This window comes from Staurois parvus, unplaced genomic scaffold (genome assembly GCF_062004578.1).
Source record: "Staurois parvus isolate SC_StPar_1 unplaced genomic scaffold, SC_StPar_1.0 ptg000676l, whole genome shotgun sequence".
Classification (NCBI taxonomy): Eukaryota; Metazoa; Chordata; class Amphibia; order Anura; family Ranidae; genus Staurois; species Staurois parvus.
The window spans coordinates 78,895-100,280 of record NW_028318472.1 but is presented as its reverse complement, the minus strand read 5'-3'; the positions used below and the strand labels follow the sequence as shown (position 1 = coordinate 100,280).

General features: G+C 43.7%; 1 protein-coding gene across 2 annotated transcripts in view; it reads left to right on the top strand.

Annotated features, from left to right (window-relative positions):
• Positions 1-21,386, top strand: part of MEGF6 (multiple EGF like domains 6) — a 529,814-nt gene that overhangs the window by 441,775 nt on the left and 66,653 nt on the right. For both annotated transcript variants that reach the window (XM_089652234.1, XM_089652235.1), the window contains one exon: positions 7,974-8,105. In XM_089652234.1, coding sequence (XP_089508360.1) covers positions 7,974-8,105 — 132 coding nt within the window. The remainder of the gene's footprint in view (positions 1-7,973; positions 8,106-21,386) is intronic.

The following is a 21,386-nucleotide window of genomic DNA, read 5'->3' as shown; positions in this document are numbered from 1 at the left end:
TTAAATCTCTTTTCCTCCAGACATAAAGAGCGCCCCCTTGTCCTCTGTGATGACCTCAGGGTGAATAACTCTACACTAAGTGCACTATATGAACCACTGATGTATTATACATTGAGATCATATCCCCCCCTTATGTATTATACATTGAGATCATATCCCCCCCTTATGTATTATACATGGAGATAATATCCCCCCCTTATGTATTATACATTGAGATCATATCCCCCCCTTATGTATTATACATGGAGATCATATCCCCCCTTATGTATTATACATGAAGATCATATCCCCCCTTATGTATTATACATGGAGATCATATCCCCCCTTATGTATTATACATGGAGATCATATCCCCCCATATGTATTATACATGGTGATCATATCCCCCCATATGTATTATACATGGAGATCATATCCCCCCTTATGTATTATACATGGAGATCATATCCCCCCTTATGTATTATACATGGAGATCATATCCCCCTTATGTATTATACATGGTGATCATATCCCCCCTTATGTATTATACATGGAGATCATATCCCCCCTTATGTATTATACATGGAGATCATATCCCCCCATATGTATTATACATGGTGATCATATCCCCCTTATGTATTATACATGGAGATCATATCCCCCCTTATGTATTATACATGGAGATCATATCCCCCCTTATGTATTATACATGGAGATCATATCCCCCCATATGTATTATACATGGTGATCATATCCCCCTTATGTATTATACATGGAGATCATATCCCCCTTATGTATTATACATGGTGATCATATCCCCCCTTATGTATTATACATGGAGATCATATCCCCCCCTTATGTATTATACATGGAGATCATATCCCCCTTATGTATTATACATGGAGATCATATCCCCCCTTATGTATTATACATGGTGATCATATCCCCCCCTTATGTATTGTATATGGAGATCATATCCCCCCTTATGTATTGTACATGGAGATCATATCCCCCTTATGTATTATACATGGAGATCATATCCCCCCTTATGTATTATACATGGAGATCATATCCCCCCCCTTATGTATTGTATATGGAGATCATATCCCCCCTTATGTATTGTATATGGAGATCATATCCCCCCTTATGTATTATACATGGAGATCATATCCCCCCTTATGTATTATACATGGAGATCATATCCCCCCGTATGTATTATACATGGTGATCATATCCCCCCATATGTATTATACATGGAGATCATATCCCCCTTATGTATTACACATGGAGATCATATCCCCCCTTATGTATTATACATGGAGATCATATCCCCCTTATGTATTATACATGGTGATCATATCCCCCCTTATGTATTATACATGGAGATCATATCCCCCCCTTATGTATTATACATGGAGATCATATCCCCCTTATGTATTATACATGGAGATCATATCCCCCCTTATGTATTATACATGGAGATCATATCCCCCTTATGTATTATACATGGAGATCATATCCCCCCTTATGTATTATACATGGAGATCATATCCCCCCCTTATGTATTGTATATGGAGATCATATCCCCCCTTATGTATTGTACATGGAGATCATATCCCCCCTTATGTATTATACATGGAGATCATATCCCCCCTTATGTATTATACATGGAGATCATATCCCCCCTTATGTATTATACATGGAGATCATATCCCCCCTTATGTATTATACATGGAGATCATATCCCCCCTTATGTACTATACATGGAGATCATATCCCCCCGTATGTATTATACATGGAGATCATATCCCCCCTTATGTGTTATACATGGAGATCATATCCCCTCTTATGTATTATACATGGAGATCATATCCCCCGTTATGTGTTATACATGGAGATCATATCCCCCCTTATGTACTATACATGGAGATCATATCCCCCCGTATGTATTATACATGGAGATCATATCCCCCCTTATGTATTATACATGGAGATCATATCCCCCCGTATGTATTATACATGGAGATCATATCCCCCCTTATGTATTATACATGGAGATCATATCCCCCCTTATGTATTATACATGGAGATCATATCCCCCCTTATGTATTATACATGGTGACCATATCCCCCCTTATGTATTATACATGGAGATCATATCCCCCCTTATGTATTATACATGGTGATCATATCCCCCCTTATGTATTATACATGGAGATAATATCCCCCCTTATGTATTATACATGGAGATCATATCCCCCCCTTATGTATTATACATGGAGATCATATCCCCCTTCATGTATTATACATGGAGATCATATCCCCCCCCCCTTATGTATTATACATGGAGATCATATCCCCCCTTATGTATTATACATGGAGATCATATCCCCCTTATGTATTATACATGGTGATCATATCCCCCCTTATGTATTATACATGGTGATCATATCCCCCCTTATGTATTATACATGGTGATCATATCCCCCCTTATGTATTATACATGGTGATCATATCCCCCCTTATGTATTATACATGGTGATCATATCCCCCCTTATGTATTATACATGGAGATCATATCCCCCCGTATGTATTATACATGGTGATCATATCCCCCCATATGTATTATACATGGAGATCATATCCCCCCTTATGTATTATACATGGTGATCATCTCCCCCCTTATGTATTATACATGGAGATCATATCCCCCTTATGTATTATACATGGTGATCATATCCCCCCTTATGTATTATACATGGAGATCATATCCCCCCCTTATGTATTATACATGGAGATCATATCCCCCTTATGTATTATACATGGAGATCATATCCCCCCTTATGTATTATACATGGTGATCATATCCCCCCCTTATGTATTGTATATGGAGATCATATCCCCCCTTATGTATTATACATGGAGATCATATCCCCCCTTATGTATTATACATGGAGATCATATCCCCCCCTTATGTATTGTATATGGAGATCATATCCCCCCTTATGTATTGTACATGGAGATCATATCCCCCCTTATGTATTATACATGGAGATCATATCCCCCCTTATGTATTATACATGGAGATCATATCCCCCCTTATGTATTATACATGGAGATCATATCCCCCCTTATGTATTATACATGGAGATCATATCCCCCCTTATGTACTATACATGGAGATCATATCCCCCCGTATGTATTATACATGGAGATCATATCCCCCCTTATGTGTTATACATGGAGATCATATCCCCTCTTATGTATTATACATGGAGATCATATCCCCCGTTATGTGTTATACATGGAGATCATATCCCCCCTTATGTACTATACATGGAGATCATATCCCCCCGTATGTATTATACATGGAGATCATATCCCCCCTTATGTATTATACATGGAGATCATATCCCCCCGTATGTATTATACATGGAGATCATATCCCCCCTTATGTATTATACATGGAGATCATATCCCCCCTTATGTATTATACATGGAGATCATATCCCCCCTTATGTATTATACATGGTGACCATATCCCCCTTTATGTATTATACATGGAGATCATATCCCCCCTTATGTATTATACATGGTGATCATATCCCCCCTTATGTATTATACATGGAGATAATATCCCCCCTTATGTATTATACATGGAGATCATATCCCCCCCTTATGTATTATACATGGAGATCATATCCCCCTTCATGTATTATACATGGAGATCATATCCCCCCCCCCCTTATGTATTATACATGGAGATCATATCCCCCCTTATGTATTATACATGGAGATCATATCCCCCTTCATGTATTATACATGGAGATCATATCCCCCCCCCCCTTATGTATTATACATGGAGATCATATCCCCCCTTATGTATTATACATGGAGATCATATCCCCCTTATGTATTATACATGGTGATCATATCCCCCCTTATGTATTATACATGGTGATCATATCCCCCCTTATGTATTATACATGGTGATCATATCCCCCCTTATGTATTATACATGGTGATCATATCCCCCCTTATGTATTATACATGGTGATCATATCCCCCCTTATGTATTATACATGGAGATCATATCCCCCCTTATGTATTATACATGGTGATCATATCCCCCCTTATGTATTATACATGGTGATCATATCCCCCCTTATGTATTATACATGGTGATCATCTCCCCCCTTATGTATTATACATGGAGATCATATCCCCCCTTATGTGTTATACATAGTGATCATATCCCCCCTTATGTATTATACATGGTGATCATATCCCCCCTTATGTATTATACATGGAGATCATACCCCCCCTTATGTATTATACATGGTGATCATCTCCCCCTTTATGTATTATACATGGTGATCATCTCCCTCCTTATGTATTATACATGGAGATCATATCCCCCCTTATGTATTATACATGGAGATCATATCCCCCCTTATGTATTATACATGGAGATCATATCCCCCCTTATGTATTATACATGGAGATCATACCCCCCCCCTTATGTATTATACATGAAGATCATATCCCCCCTTATGTATTATACATGGAGATCATATCCCCCCTTATGTATTATACATGGAGATCATATCCCCCCTTATGTATTATACATGGAGATCATATCCCCCCTTAATCTCCTCTTCTCAAGAGAGAATAAATTCAGTTCCTCTAATCTTTCCTCATAGCTGATCTCCTCCATGCCTCTTATCAGTTTGGTTGCCCTTCTCTGTACTTTCTCCAGTTCCCCAATGTTCTTTTTGTGAATTGGTGCCCAAAACTGAACTGCATATTCCAGGTGAGGTCTTACTAATGATTCGTACCGGGGGGGGGGGATGATATCTCTCTCTCTGGAGTCTATACCTCTCCTAATACAAGAGAGGATTTTGCTCGCTTTAGAATGTCATTATTAAGCTTGTGATCTATCAGAACTCCCAGATCCTTCTCCACAATTGACCCCCCCCCGATCCTTCTCCACCATTGACCCCCCCCAGATCCTTCTCCACCATTGATCCCCCCAGTTGTACCCCCATAGTATGTATGATGCATGCATATTCTTAGCCCCCAAGTGCAGAACCTTACATTTATCAACATTAAACCTCATTGGCCCCACAGTCCCCCAATTACACGGAGCATTGAGGTCGGCTTGTAAGTTGGAGACATCCTGTAAGGACGTTATTCCCCGGCACAGCTTGGTGTCATCTGCAAAGACTGAAATGGGATTGTTAATATCAGACCCTATATCGTTTATATATATATTAAAAAGTAAGGGTCCCAACACTAAACCTTAGGGTTCACCACTGATGACCCCAGACCATTCAGAGTATGAATCATTAACCACTTTATAATAGACTCAGTGATGTCATCGCTTGGTCTCTGTGCTTCTTTATGCAATGCAGGAAGATCATGGCTGGTAGGAGGGGCCAGCAGGGGTGGTATACATAGCTTATTGAAAACATCACAGCACCCTGCCTCAATCCTTGATGCAAGCAGTGGGCAGGGGCGGACTGACCAATTGGAAACTTGGGCACTGCCCGAGAGCCCGGGGTCAGTAGGGGGCCCCATGAGATGCCCCTGGTACCTTTTTTCATAGGCTTTTTTGAGTTTGGGAAAGGACAAAGGGGCCCCATGATCCTCTATTGCCCGGGGGCCCCATGAGTTGTCAGTCCGCCCCTGGCAGTGGGCTGGCCCTCAGGAGGTGTTCTGTGAATATTAAAATGCCTAGATGGGTGGGTGTTCCAAGACAAGCTCCATTTACATGTAGACTGCCCTAGGTATTGCCCACATGTAGTACTGAGCCTCCATGATTGAAATCCAATAAATGAAAGGGGGGATGACCCAGTCTAGGGAGGAAGGACTATATGACATCAGATATCCACCAGCCAGGAAATGAGGCGGAGCGCTATCTGACTTGCTGCAGCTTCTAATGCACATTGTGAGACGCTCACAGTGTGCGGTGAAATCAGAGTAAGTCATTTCAGTCCAGTAGAGGAGCCGGTACAACTGGGCAAGACTGAAGGGAAAGCCGCTCAGCTTTTACTATGAATTTCTGGATCTAAGGAGGCTTTTTAATGTAATGATTTTGGGTCAGTTAAATTTTTATTTTTTGTTTAAGGTGACAATTTGTATATCTCTTGGTACTGAATTGTTGAAATTGTTTTTCAACTGAACATTTAATGCAGAGATTGGTGTCACAGAGCATTATTGGTTGTCCAATTATAGAAAACAGCAGTGATTGTTTTGCTTTCAGACTGTGTCTCTCCAGCTTCAGCTTCTATAGAGCCCTCTAAAGGAGGTAGACAACTTATTGCTGACCCATTCATTTGTAGGCAAATTTCAGCTTGAGCTGTTGAGCTCAGTGAACAACCTCCTTTACAACGAAGGAGTTAATGTGTAGGTCAATCTAAAAAAAAAATTTTTTTTTTCCTTGCTTTGGATTGATTGGGAAATAATTAGAGCTTCAGGGCTCTTTTAGAGAGATTTCCCCTCACTTCCTGTCCTGCTGACAACAGATTCACCAAAGTGAGAGAATATCTACAACAGGGACACAAACACAAATACAAGTCTGATAGAGGTTCTAGTTTCACCCTACTCTGCTAAAAAAAACACTTTTTTTCTGTTTGTGTTGCTGGTGGAGATTTCTCCTCACTTCCTGTCTGTTAACCCCCCTGGCGGTATTCCCGAGTGTAGCTCGGGGTAAAGTTTCAGCACCACAAGCAGTAACCCCCCCGAGCTACACTCGGGAATACACTGCAGCGTTGCTCCGGGATCTCTTCTGCACTTACCTTGTCCTGCGCTCCCGCGATGTCCCCCCTGCAGTGTCCCCGGCAATGTCCTCCGGCCGATGCCGGCATCTGTCTTCCGGGTTCCGTTCCCTGCGACGTCGGGACGTACGGGGGACGGAACTGGCGGGAAATTTAAAAAAGTAAAAAAGTGACATTCACTCAATACACTAAAAGCACATAGTATAACATTCCTGTATCAAACCATTTCACATAGATTTTGTCCCGAGTGTCCGGCGCCCTGCCTGCATTTTTACCGCCCTTTCTGCCTGGAAACTGAGAAACGTCCATGGCGTCCAAAAAGCGTCCCTTTAGGTCAGACGCGGTTTTAGACCGGCTAGAAAACAGCGATAGTAAATCAGAACCACTTGCAGAATTGAGTGATAATGATTGGTGGGGGAAATTCCTCATCAGACACTGAAAACGATTCTGCGACTTTGCTCAGCGATGTGCGAACTTGGCGCTATATTTTACATTTCAGTGTTTTTGGTTTGATTATATTATTGAATAAAATGTATTATTATTATATTATTATTTTTTATGACTATTTATTAAATTTTAATTTATGATTTCGTGTTTCAAATTTTATCATCCCCGGGATGTTTACTAGACTCTTGTTCGGACAGATTTCAGTTTTTCCTAAAAATTACAGGCCTACAATAAAAAAAATACATATTTCCATGCAAAAAAATGTACCGCTTTGAGCACAGAAATACTGACATAATCAGACCGCTAGGGAGGTTAAACCGTTGTCAGCAGGACAGGAAGTGAAGGAAAGTATTTCTAATGGAACCCTGGATAGGAGCCACAAACTGATGGGTTCTAACCAGGGGCGGACTGACCATTTGGAAACTCGGGCACTGCCCGAGGGCCCGGGGTCAGTAGGGGGCCCCCATGAGATGCCCCTGGTACCTTTTTCATAGGCTTTTTTTAGTTTGGGAAGGAAACAGGGGCCCCATGATCCCCGATTGCCTGGGGCCCCCATGAGTTGTCAGTCCGCCCCTGGTTCTAACCCTTCCCCACTCTTTTCAAAGATAAAAATAAGCTTTGCCTGGACATGCTTATAATTTAATTTTTTTTTTTTGGGGTGGGGGGATTTTTAATAAATGATTAATAAAATATACAACACTGCTCTTCATTCTCTTTAACAACATTTGGTCAGTTGGGTTATCACTGTTATTTATCTGGAATTTTCAGTTTGCTTTGAGGGCTCATTTGGTCCAGACTGCACCTTGACATGTGATGACTGTCAGAACGGAGGAGCGTGTAACACGGAGCACAATGGATGTGCGTGTGCTGCTGGCTGGACTGGGCTCATATGCAATCAGAGTAAGTACTGAGGCTACACTATTTTGGTAATAGTAATACTAACAAATTCCACTTGCAATGCGAATTTTGTAGCAGACCTCAAGCCAAAAAAATGCCAAGATACAATGAATAGCTCATTAAAATATAGAATCGTTAAACCAGATTTTGCTGCAATATTCATCTTCAACCTAAATGTTTACACTGGAAGACTTTTTTCGGCCATTAGATGTTCTCATTCTGAAGGCCAGCATCATTCAACCAGGTTGTCCCGGACGAGCCCCCAGCCCTGTAACTGGACAGTGAAAGGAGAAGCAGCAAAGTCAGGACCTCATCTCCTTGTCACTCTCCTCCTATCAGAATGCGTCTTGTCAGCACATGAATTGATTGGCTTCCTGTATTGATGGACTTGTATGAGAGTAGGAGGTGGGGGAAACTTCCAATAGGGGCACTTGTTGTGGTGACAAGTAAGAGAGGATTTCCCTCACTTTAAAGGGTTTTCCTCTTAGTTCCTGCTACACCTACATCTGACAGGGGCTTTATTCACTCCCTACTCTTTTCAAATAAACATTTTGCCCTCCGATACCTTTTTAAAGTATATGTAAACCCTAATGACTTTTTTATTTGGTCCCTTTTTGATTTTTAAATATGACATTGAAAGTGTTTTGGTGTATCTGCTCAATAGGTGCTTGTTGATCCTGCTGTACATCCAAGGAGTTGAAATGTTTCTGTTCTCTCTGCTTATAGAGTAGTTATATGGTTACCAGTTCTCCTGTGTGGACTACAAAACATTTCCCACTATGTTATAGAGAAGAAGAGAGGGGGAGATGTAGTCATAAAACACTTCCTGTCCTAGGGTGACAACGCTGCTTCTCTATAGATACAGTATGGTGAGTGAGTGTTGTCACCCTAGGAAGGAAGTGTGTTACCAGAAAGGTCACCAAGAAAAAAGAAGCCTGAAAAGAGAAAATGAATGCAGCACATTTGAGGACTGGTTAGCTGCAATGTATTATATTTTGTTCATGGGATAGATACACTCTAACCACTTCCCGTCCGCCCCATGTATATAAATGGCTGGACAGGAGCAGTGCAGGGGCGGGTGGCCCAGGGAGCGCGCAGCACCGTGACCCGGTGCCTGCTGTGTCCTCCAGACACAGTGGAACACCAATCGTTGTACGGGACCTCTGTGTGAGGTCCCGATCATGTGATCACTTATTGGCCAATCAGTGATCACATGAAGAGTGGTAAGCAAGATGTCACTTCTGACATCATTGCTTACTACTAGTGAAATCTGTGAATGATCACAGAGGTCACATGGTACAGGGCTATTCACAACAGCTTTGTACCATGTGACAAGCTGTGACCAATCACAGCTCACACAGTATTTCTCAATGGCTGCAAGAATGCAGCCAGAGAGAAGGAGAAATTATTGCTTTTACAGCCTTTATGAGTATAAAAGCAATCGGTGTAGTAAAAAAAAAAAATCTTCATCACCCCCCACAAGTAGTACATGGTGACACTGTACTGGTAGGGTGACAGTATGTAAAAAAAAAACCCCATAAATAATAATAATATTAAAAAAATAAAATAAAAATGTAAAAACAAATTTAGAAAAATTATAATTTTTGGAAATAAACTAATTTGTTTTTTTTTCTTTTACTAAAAAGATAACTGAAAAAATTTTGGCCAAGATTTATGAAGAAAGATTATTTATATGCAAAATGTTATAAGAAAAACTTTTTTTCAAATTTTTTGGACTTTTTCATTTATATAGCAAAAAAAATTAAAATCCCAGTGGTGAATAAATATCACTAAAATAAAGTTTTATCTGTCTAAAAAAAATGCTAAAAAATTCATATGGGTACAGTGTTGCATGACCGCGCAATTGTCATGTGTGATAGCACTGAAAGCTGAAAATTGGCCTGGGCAGGAAGGGGGTGAAGAAGTCTCAGTTCAGTTGTTCTTCATGTGTTCTGCTCCTCAGGGTACAAAGTACATGTAGGACTTTGCCCCGTCTTCCTATGTCCTGTCTGAGTGTCACGTACCTGTATGCAGGGCCTGAGACGATAAGGGTGACTTCTTGCACAGTTCCTGTCTTCTGTCTTGCGCCAAGGAAAGGCACAAGTGCCAAGGTGTAGTCAGTGGTGTATTTAGGTTTTGTGCTGCCCTAGGCAACACAAAAATTGGTGCCCCCCTCCCGCAAAAAGAGCCTGACATTGACCAAGAACACGACCGCCCTCCACCCAAGCCTTCCACTACTACTGCCCCCCATAAACCAGCCACCATCCCCCATGGCGAGAGAGAGACACTCACCTCCACAGCTCCGGACATCCCCGGGAACGAGAGTCGGGCTGTGCATACACCGTCATGAAACCCACAGCATCTCCCCATTCCGCCCCTTCTTCCAAGTGCTGCCCCCCCTGAAAAATGCGGCCCTAGGCAAATGCCTTGTTTGCCTTGTGGTAAATACACCCCTGTCTCAGCTCCATCTAGTGACCATAATGCGGTATTTTACTGCTGCCCATAATAAAAGAACATTCATTCAGAAGAGAAAATAGCCTAAAGGATATTTATTTGTGTCCAATTCATGGAGAACAAATACAGATTTAGTGAAACAATGGCTATGCAAGTTGTTTTTATAAATAGACCAATTAGTGTGAACCTAGTAACTTCACTTCGGGTCCCCGCTCCAGCTTGTGCACCAATGTCTGGTGGATACCATCCAGGGTTCAGGCTAGGTTAAAAGTCCATCTAGACTACGGTCAGAACAACGAAATGAAGATCACGTCCCGAAAGCCGCAAACCAAGCAACCCCATGCATCAAAGAGTTGTCAGCAGCTTTGGTCTATCCCTGTGCTTGCCACATCCCCAACGTGTTTCGTCCTTCCATGACTAAGCCCTGTGAGTAGGGCAAAGTGCTGCTACGAGCAGAGGTATAGTTGAAGATGCACCATGGAGATGTCAAGTCCAGTTGAGAGTGGAGTCAGGTCTCAAACCTGGTCAAATGACAGCCTGGTGGAAGGACACCAGGATGTAAGCAGAATCAGAGTCAGGAACAGGCTGAAGTCGTCAATACTCGGGCAGTCAGTTACAGATTCACTAGGCAGAAGCATGGTCAGTAACCAAGCAGAGGTCAGTAGTGGAGGCAGACAATGAACATGAGCAGACAAGGATAATCTGAAAGCAAGGTCAGAGAGGAAACCGGGTCAGTACCAGGATCAAGATCACAGGAACAAGACTGAAGACCATTCAGCAAAGAGGTAGTGCCGAGTTCAGGTTTCAATAGGGCGCTTAGAGGCAGTGGACGTACACACATGTCTGCTCACGTGACCACTCTACGCCTATTTGCACGGCATGCCTTAGCCTGAAGGCTGGCACCATGCCCCTGACACTGAAGCTAGCCATTTTATCAGACAGGGCCCGCCTCCTCTTTCCATGGCCATCCGACAATGCAGCTAGCAAGGAGATATCTGCTTCATCTCCAAGCACTTGCCCAAGAAAAGCATCTCACAAGGAATGCAGAGGAAGGCGGCCTTGCCAGGGAAAATTTTCTAGTCAAGATGGCAAGTGCTTGAAGACTGAGAAAAGTGCTGCCTGTCCAATCGGCTATCTATTCGCTAGCTGTGTTGTTGGAGGTCATGGAGGGGTTAGGGGTGCCTTGTCTGACCTAAGAGCTAGCCTTAGACAGCACGTAGGAATATCGGGCAAAACACTTTGTCCCCTGGGGCACAGAACACATTGAGAAAATGGAAGTGAGACTTCTTTTTTTAAATCTCTTCTCCTCTGGATGCTCATCTCCAGGACTTCTCCGGAGCTTCCCCCATCTTCTGGAACTCTCTACCCCAATTTATCAGACTAAGGAAGGCGGCCTTGCCAGGGAAAATTTTCTAGTCAAGATGGCAAGTGCTTGAAGACTGAGAAAAGTGCTGCCTGTCCAATCGGCCATCTCTTTGCTAGCTGTGTTATTGGAGGGTCCTGGAGGGGTTAGGGGTGCCTTGTCTGACCTCACAGCTAGCCTTAGACAGCACATAGGAATATGGGGCAAAACACTTTGTCCTCTGGGGCACAGAACACATTGAGAAAATGGAAGTGAGATTTCTTTTTTTAAATCTCGTCTCCTCTGGATGCTCGTCTCCAGGACTTCTCCAGAGCTTCCCCCATCCTCTGAAACTCTCTACCCCAATTTATCAGACTATCGCCTACTCTGCTCACTATTAGGCCCATCTCTGAAAACCTATCTCTTCAGGGAAGCCTATCCCGCCTTCAGCTAATAATGAAATCTTCTACTCCTCCTACCAGTCCATCCCCCACAGTTACTACTTTTTGAACCACTAGCCCCTCCCTCCTAGACTGTAAGCTCCAAGGATCAGGGCCCTCCTAACCCTCTTGTATTGAACTGTATTGTTGCTGTATTGTCTTCCATTATATTGTAAAGCGCTGAGCAAACTGTTGGCGCCATATAAATCCTGTATAATAATAATAATAATAATAATATAACACTCACATACATGGGCTAAAAATAATAATAATAATATATATAAAATAATAATAATATAATAATAATAATAATATATATATAAAATAATAATAATATAATAATAATAATAATAATAATAATAATATGTATAAAAAAATAATAATAATAATAATATAATAATAATATATATATAAAATAATAATAATAATAATATAATAATAATAATAATAATATGTATATAAAATAATTATAATATAATAATAATAATATATATATAAAATAATAATAATATAATAATAATATATATATAAAATAATAATATAATAATAATATATATATAAAAAATAATAATAATATAATAATAATAATAATAATAATAAATCACTCGGTAGCAAAAATATTAAAGTCACCCAGGTAGAGTCGCCCTAACCAGCTGATAGGGTACAGTAGAGCTACATATCATACCAATCCTACGAGACTGACTTCTGGGTCTATAGAACACTATGATCCTGAGCTGTATAAAAGACAGACTAGAAGGCGGACAAGCCGATACTCGACTGAGGGCGATCGTTGTTCATCTCATCTCTCTGTACTTCCGTGTTAAAGGAAACTCTCTGAAATTGAAGCAATGTGCTCAGAAATGGGAGACTGAACTGAAAACACTAAGCGCTCCGTACAGGAAGGCAAAATAGCCGCGAGTCCTGCAGACAAACCGACCTCCATCAAACCAAGGAGGTTTTTTTGGGTGAATCCTATCAAGAAAACTTAAACACGACGTCCATTTCCTCAGTGCGCTGTCATCTTGATTATAGAGGAAGCTGAAAAATGAAGTCATGTATAAAATGTCGCTAGAAGAACGTGGTTGACCTTGGTCAAGTACTTCACTCTGGTGGTAACCAACTTCATAGTAGAAATACTTCAGGTTCCAAAGAGAATGGCCGGATCATTACTTGTCTGCCAAACCATCAGATTGGAGTTGTTATAGATCCATGTTCAATCCAAGCAGAAGATTTGCAGGAGGATCAGTCCTTCAATCGGTGTCACCTTATGGAAGTTGAGGTTTACACCCCAGTCGCACTGGGTGCGACTTGGTGACTTGGCATGCCTGTTTGTACAGGAGATAGGAAAACCCCGCGATCTGTTCACTGGAGACTTGAAAGTGAGTCTAGATTGCGTCACGTTTTTCCTGCGGCGTGTGCCGCCATTGTCTTTTTTTTTTTTTTTTTCCAAGCCAGTTCGCATTGGACTTCCAGTCCATTACATTCCTGTGTAGTGACCTCTGCATGGAACAAGATTTTTGTGTGTGGATGGAAATAAATAAATCCGATTAAGTCCCCGGTCACACTGGATGCGAATTGGCATGCGATTTGCATGCCATGCAACTTGCAGATTGCATGCCAAGTCGCACCTTATTGTCCGTATCATACAGCGGTCATATCGGTGCGGTTTCCGAATATATTTACCTTCCATGTGGGTTATGGCTGAAGGACGGGAGGTGGGGGCATGAAGTATGCACTTACAGTTGTGTTCAAAATAATAGCAGTCAGACATCACTAACCGGATCAATCACTGTTTTTGGTAGAAATTATATTTCTACATGGCAAATAATTTCCTAGCAGGTGTAGTAGAGTCATAGAAATCCAACAGACCCGACAGTCATGACATGCATGCTGCTGATTCTGTGTCATTGAATCACTCATTGAAAGGGGCGTGTTCAAAATAATAGCCGTGTGGAGTTCTATTAGTGAGGTCATTCATTCTTTGAAAAACAGGTGGCAATTATTGCCCTTATTTAAGGAAGGAAGGCAGCAAATGTTGTACATGCTGGTTACAGTGTATTTCTCTCTGAAATTCTGAGGAAAATGGGTCGTTCCAGACATTGTTCAGAAAAACAGCGTACCTTGATTAAAAAGTTGATTGGAGAGGGGAAAAACATATAAAGAAGTGCAGAAAATGATCGGCTGCTCAGCTAAAATGATCGCAAATGCTTTAAAATGGCAACCAAAACCTGAAAGACGCGGAAGAAAGCGAAAAACTTAAATTCGAATGGATAGAAAAATAGCCAAAATGGCGCGGACTCAGCCAACAATCAGCTCCAGGAAGATGAAAGAAGGTGTGACGTTCCCTGTGAGGACTGTTACAATTAGAAGACGCCTATGTGAAGCCAAGCTATCTGCAAGAAGTCCCCGCAAAGTCCCACTGTTGGAAAAAAGACATGCTGAAGAGGTTACAATCTGCCAAAGAGCACATTGACTGGCCTAAAGAGAAATGACGCAACATTTTGTGGACTGATGGAAGTAAGATTGTTCTTTTTGGGTCTGGTGGCCGGAGACGGTTTGTCAGATGACCCCCAAACACTGAATTCAAGCCACAGTACACTGTGAAGACAGTGAAGCATGGTGGTGCAAGCATCATGATATGGGGATGTTTCTCATACTACGGTGTTGGGCCTATTTATCACATACCAGGGATCATGGATCAGTTTGAATACATCAGAATACTTGAAGAGGTCATGCTGCCTTATGCTGAGGAGGAAATGCCCTTGAAATGGGTGTTCCAACAAGACGACCCCAAACACACCAGTAAACGTGCAACATCTTGGTTCCAGACCAACAAGATTGACGTTATGGAGTGGCCAGCCCAATCCCCGGATCTTCATCCAATAGAAAACTTGTGGGGTGACATCAAAAATGCCGTTTCTGAGGCAAAACCAAGAAATAGAGAAGAACTGTGGAATGTGGTCCAATCATCCTGGGCTGGAATACCTGATCACAGGGGCCAGAAGTTGGGTGACTCCATGCAACACAGATGTACAGCAGTTCTCAGAAACAGTGCGACTACAACCAAATATTCATGAAGTCATTCAAAGGAAAGCAAAATCTTCAAACATTTCTCAGTTTATATAGTGAATGTTTGAGTTTGTAAAGAAGAATACAAACACTGCGATTTTTTTGAACCGTCTAATATTCACTTTTCTTCAATTTTTTTAGAGGAACAACACAAATTTGATGTATTTTTCTTCATGTTGTGATTTGGAATAGAATGTGTCGTGTTCCCAATGCATTTGTGTGGATGGAAATAAAAACTATTAGAAGGATTTTCAGCTTTATTCACTTTTTTCAACACACTGCTATTATTTTGAACACAACTGTATATTTAACACATTTGTACACAAATACACAAGGTATTTATCTATGGGGGCTATTTATCTGCATGGGCTGTTTATTTAAGAATGTGAACTTGGGCTTTAATGCAGGTCTGACTTGGTGCTCATGCTTTGGTTTGGCTGTGCGGTTACGTTGCCTTTCAATCCTGTCTTTTCGCTCCTCTGGCACATTGGCTGTCCAGGTTTCCGTCTCTAGTTAACATCTTAAAATAGAAGCCATCCCCTTCCAGGACGATCCTTGGATCCAATGTTTGGAGCACTCGTAGACCACATTTTCATTTCCGGGATGTTCTTGGACATTGAAGTTTTTGTTCCATTTATATTTTCTACCCGCCGGGATCTCTGAATTGGGTTCAAGCCGCGTTCTTCAGGAATGTTGCCTTCTTGCGGTGTCAGAGTTTAGTTTTTAGGAATTTTTGCGAGTGGCTGTTCTTTCCAATGGAAATATGATAACTTGGCCATTTTTTTTCCTTTTTTGCATGATTCATTTTGAAATCTCGTGACTGCTTTTACATGGCTTCATAGTTAGTCATGTTGAACAAAAGACACCGATTAATCTTGTTCACCCAACAGAAAGAAAAATTATTAAATAAATAGAAAACCCAACACAATCTGATACCCACAGTTGATCCAGAGAAAGGCAAAAAAATAAAAACTAAAGCTGAACTGTTCAGCCAGTCTTTTGATTCAAGCACTTTTGCAAGTTCGTTGACCTCCACCACAGTAGCACCAACATCTGGTCAAGGACACACCCCCAGAATGCTCATTGGACGATGAAGGGGCAGTAGCACACTGATGTGATAGCATTCATTTGTGGTGCTAGAACAGTGATCTCCAAACTGCAGCCTGGGTGCCGGATGTGGTCCTTTGCTTGCCTTTATACATGTCACTGTCCCTACAACTGACCCCAACAATGGGGCACTATTCTTCCCACTGACATCCATGATGGGGTACTATTCCTCCCACTGACACCAATGATGGGGCACTATTCCTCCCACTGACACCAGTGATGGGGCACTATTCCTCCTACTGGCACCAATGATGGGGCACTATTCCTCCCACTGATACCAATGATGGGGCACTATTCCTCCTACTGATACCAATGATGGGGCACTATTCCTCCCACTGATACCAATGATGGGGCACTATTCCTCCCACTGACACCAATGATGGGGCACTATTCCTCCCACTGACACCAATGATGGGGCACTATTCCTCCCACTAATACCAATGATGGGAAACTATTCCTCCCACTGACAGCAATTGCGGGGCATTATTCTTCCCACTGATACAAATGATGGGACACTGTTCCTCTCACTGACACCAATGATGGGGCACTATTCCTCCCACTGACAGCAATGGCGGGGCATTATTCTTCCCACTGACACCAATGACCAGGCACTATTCTTCCCACTGACAGTAATGACCTGCCACTATTCTTCCACTGACACAAATGACCATGCACTATTCTTCCCACTGACAGTAATGATGGTGCACTATTCCTCCCACTGACACCAATGATGGGGCACTATTCTTCCCACTGACACCAATGATGGGGCACTATTCTTCCCACTGACATCAATGATGGGGCACTATTCTTCCCACTGACACCAATGACGGGGCACTAATCCTCCCACTGACAGAAATGACCGGGCACTATTCTTCTCACTGACAGCAATGACCGGGCACTATTCTTCCCACTGACACATATGACGGGAAACTATTCTTCCTACTGACACCAATGATAAGGCACTATTCCTCCCACTGACACCAATGATGGGGCACTATTCTTCTCACTGACACCAATGACGGGGCACTATTCCTCCCACTGACACCAATGACGGGGCACTATTCTTCCCACTGACACCAATGATGGGGCATGATTCCTTCCCCTGATACCAACAGTGGGGCAAATTTCCTCCCACTAATACCAATGATGGGGCATTGTTTACTGCCATTGGCACCGGGGCATTTTCTACTCACACTGGTCACAGTCTGGCCCCCTCCAGTTTTGAAGGACAGTAAACTGGTCCTTTGTTTAGAAATTTTGGAGACCCCTGTGCAGGAAGATCAGCATTGGTAGTTTCCAATGATAGTTAGAAGGGTCAAATTCAGGTCAGGGATGAGAGGCTCTGCAGATCAGTTCTCTGATACCTCCCCCTGATCTAAAGACTTGGAGAAGTCACTAGAACTCAGCGGGTGGGGGTGAGGAGTGGTTGATCTGTATGCTTGACGGATTGTGACCAATATCCAAGCAGGAGGCTTGGCAAGGGGTTGGGACAGCCTTTAAGCAAAAGTGAACCTGCTCAGCAGAGGGAGAGTTTGGTTGGAAGATGTGAGAGCAGGAGCTGGAGTGTGGAGCCTGGGAGGGGGACCAGTGGGAAGGGGCCCCTATGAAGGATCATGAAAGAGGGAAAGCTGAACCTCACCGGACCTCTGAGCAAGGACCGGTGAGGAAGGAGCCAGCCCAGCAGAAGGCCTGTAAGCAGCTACCAACCTGCAGCTTGTAGAAGAGGGATAGTGAGTACTTCTACACCCCCCTGGACTGGAGTAGGGGAGAGGGCATTTGAGTGGGAAACCTAACTAGCCCCCAGCTGGACTGTGCATTGAGATGCAGATTGTAGATTCCAGGGATTCCTCTAGACAGCTGGGTAGAGAAGAACTGTCTGGGGTGATACACCAGGAGGGCTGGAGAGCTCTTCAAGAAGAGAAACTCTTCTATGGACTTGTATATAGTTGCCAGGAAGTTGTCCTTGGTTCACAGTTCCTTGGGCATCCCATGCATCCCTCAACCCCATCCAAGTTCTAAACCCCTTAATAACATCACAAAAACAGGTTCAAGGACTGTTTACTGTCTCTGGAATGCAAGTCTGTGGAGAATGCGTGTTGCCTGACTGTGAAGGACTATAGGGGGACCCAAACCAAGCATGTCTCTGGGTCAGGCAAGCACTACTGGCTGAACACTTTAGGGGGCCAAACCAACTGACCTAAGTGGAATCGGTCTAAGGCCCTCCACCCCCAGCTTAACAACCAAGCATGTCTCTGGGTCAAGCAAGCACTACTGGCTGAACGCTTCAGGGGGAACAACCAACTGACCTAAGTGGAATTGGTCTAAGCCCCTCCACCCCGAGCTTAACAACCGCATATGTCTATAGGTCAGGCAGGCACCAATGGCTGACTACCTTACGGTGAACATCTATTAGGACTAGATGGAATTTGTCTAAGTTCTTCCACCCCAAGTTGTCAACTAGTTTTGTCAATGGGTTAGCCAGGCATTGAAGCTGTCCATTTTAGGGTGAACAACCAATTGTACCTAATGGATTTGGTCTAAGCTCCCCACCCTGCCCCCAAATTAAAAACCAATTGTGTCTATGGACCAGACAGGCACTGCTGGGCTGGCTGACCACTTCAGGATGAGCAACCAGTTGGACTAGATGGACTTGGTAGAACCCATCCAATCAGGGCTGCTGTTAGAAACCACGGGCCCCATATAGCAAACCTGACAGGGCCCTCTCCCCCCCAAAAAAACAAGTTTACTATGCTTCAGTTTTGAATGAACATAGTGAGTGATCGGTACTGATCACTTACTGTGTTCATCATCTTGAAGGATCCCATTGAGTGCTTGCAATTACCGGTGGGAGGGAGAGGAGGGAACCCAGGTGCACTGAGGGGGTGGGCACACACAGAGGGGCCTGGGCAACATGGGGAACCCATCATGGGGTACTGATCACTTATTTTGTTCATCATCCTGAAGGATCCAATTATGTGCTCGTAGGTACCAGTGGGAGGGAGAGGAGGGAACCCAGGAGCACTGCGGGGGTGGGCCGGGGCAACATGGGGAACCCATCATGGAGTACTGATCACTAATTTTGTTCATCATCCTGAAGGTTCCAATTATGTGCTTGCAGGTACTAGTGGGAAGGAGAGGAGGGAACCCAGGAGCACTGCGGGGGTGAACACACAGAGGGTCCAGAGCAACATGAGGGAACCCATCATGGGGTACTGATCACTAATTTTGTTCATCATCCTGAAGGATCCTATTATGTGCTTGCAGTTACCAGTGGGAGGGAGAGGAGGGAACCCAGGAGCACTGCGGGGGTGGGCCGGGGCAACATGGGGAACCCATCATGGAGTACTGATCACTAATTTTGTTCATCATCCTGAAGGTTCCAATTATGTGCTTGCAGGTACTAGTGGGAAGGAGAGGAGGGAACCCAGGAGCACTGCGGGGGTGAACACACAGAGGGTCCAGAGCAACATGAGGGAACCCATCATGGGGTACTGATCACTAATTTTGTTCATCATCCTGAAGGATCCTATTATGTGCTTGCAGTTACCAGTGGGAGGGAGAGGAGGGAACCCAGGAGCACTGCAGGGGGTGGGCACACACAGAGGGGCCAGAGCAACATGGGGAACCCATCATGGAGTACTGATCACTAATTTTGTTCATCATCCTGAAGGTTCCAATTATGTGCTCGCAGGTACCAGTGGGAGGGAGAGGAGGGAACCCAGGAGCACTGCGGGGGTGAACACACAGAGGGTCCAGAGCAACATGGGGAACCCATCATGGGGTACTGATCACTAATTTTGTTCATCATCCTGAAGGTTCCAATTATGTGCTTGCAGGTACTAGTGGGAGGGAGAGGAAGGGAACCCAGGAGCACTGCGGGGGTGAACACACAGAGGGTCCAGGGCAACATGGGGAACCCATCATGGGGTACTGATCACTAATTTTGTTCATCATCCTGAAGGATCCTATTATGTGCTCGCAGTTACCAGTGGGAGGGAGAGGAGGGAACCCAGGAGCACTGCGGGGGTGGGCACACACAGAGGGGCCAGGGCAACATGGGGGACCCATCATGGGGTACTGATCACTAATTTTGTTCATCATCCTGAAGGTTCCAATTATGTGCTCGTAGGTACCAGTGGGAGGGAGAGGAGGGAACCCAGGAGCACCGTGTTCGTGGGCCGGGGCAACATGGGGAACCGTATGGTGCACAGGGAGGATGATGGGTGCCATGGAGGGGAAATTACTGGAATTGATCCCCTGTCTCTCTGCAGCAGCTGAACGCCAGCTAGAGTTGAGGAGAAGATGTCAGTCTTCAGCTGTTGCAGAGAGCCATACAGGGGGTCAGTTCCAGTAATTGCACTCCCACCACGCCGATCATCCTCCCTACACACATCCAATTTACCCAGCTGCCAGGGCCCCCCCTGCTGGCCTGGGCCCCGTACATGTGGACTGAAGGTACCCCCCAGTGGAGGACTGACAACTCATGGGGCCCCCGGGCAATAGGAAATCATGGGGCCCCTGTGTCCTCACCCACATTCAAACCACACCCAAAAAAGCCTATGAAAGGTACCAGGGGCATCTCATGGGGCCCCCTACTGACCCCGGGCCCTCGGGCAGTGCCCGAGTGGCTAAATGGTCAGTCCGCCCCTGGTACCCCCTTATCCACGGCCCAATAGCCCATCCATAAGAAGCTTTTGTAGCAAATGGTTGCTTTCCATCCCTCTCTGTCATAAATAGACTTGGTCAACTGAGCACTCCTGTGTATGGGATCCCTACTGAACATGGGACTGCTGGCGAAGGTTTTTACATTTTATTTTCATATAAGTATACTGTGCAACAAAATTAGTAACTGTGCGAAAAAGGAAATCTCAT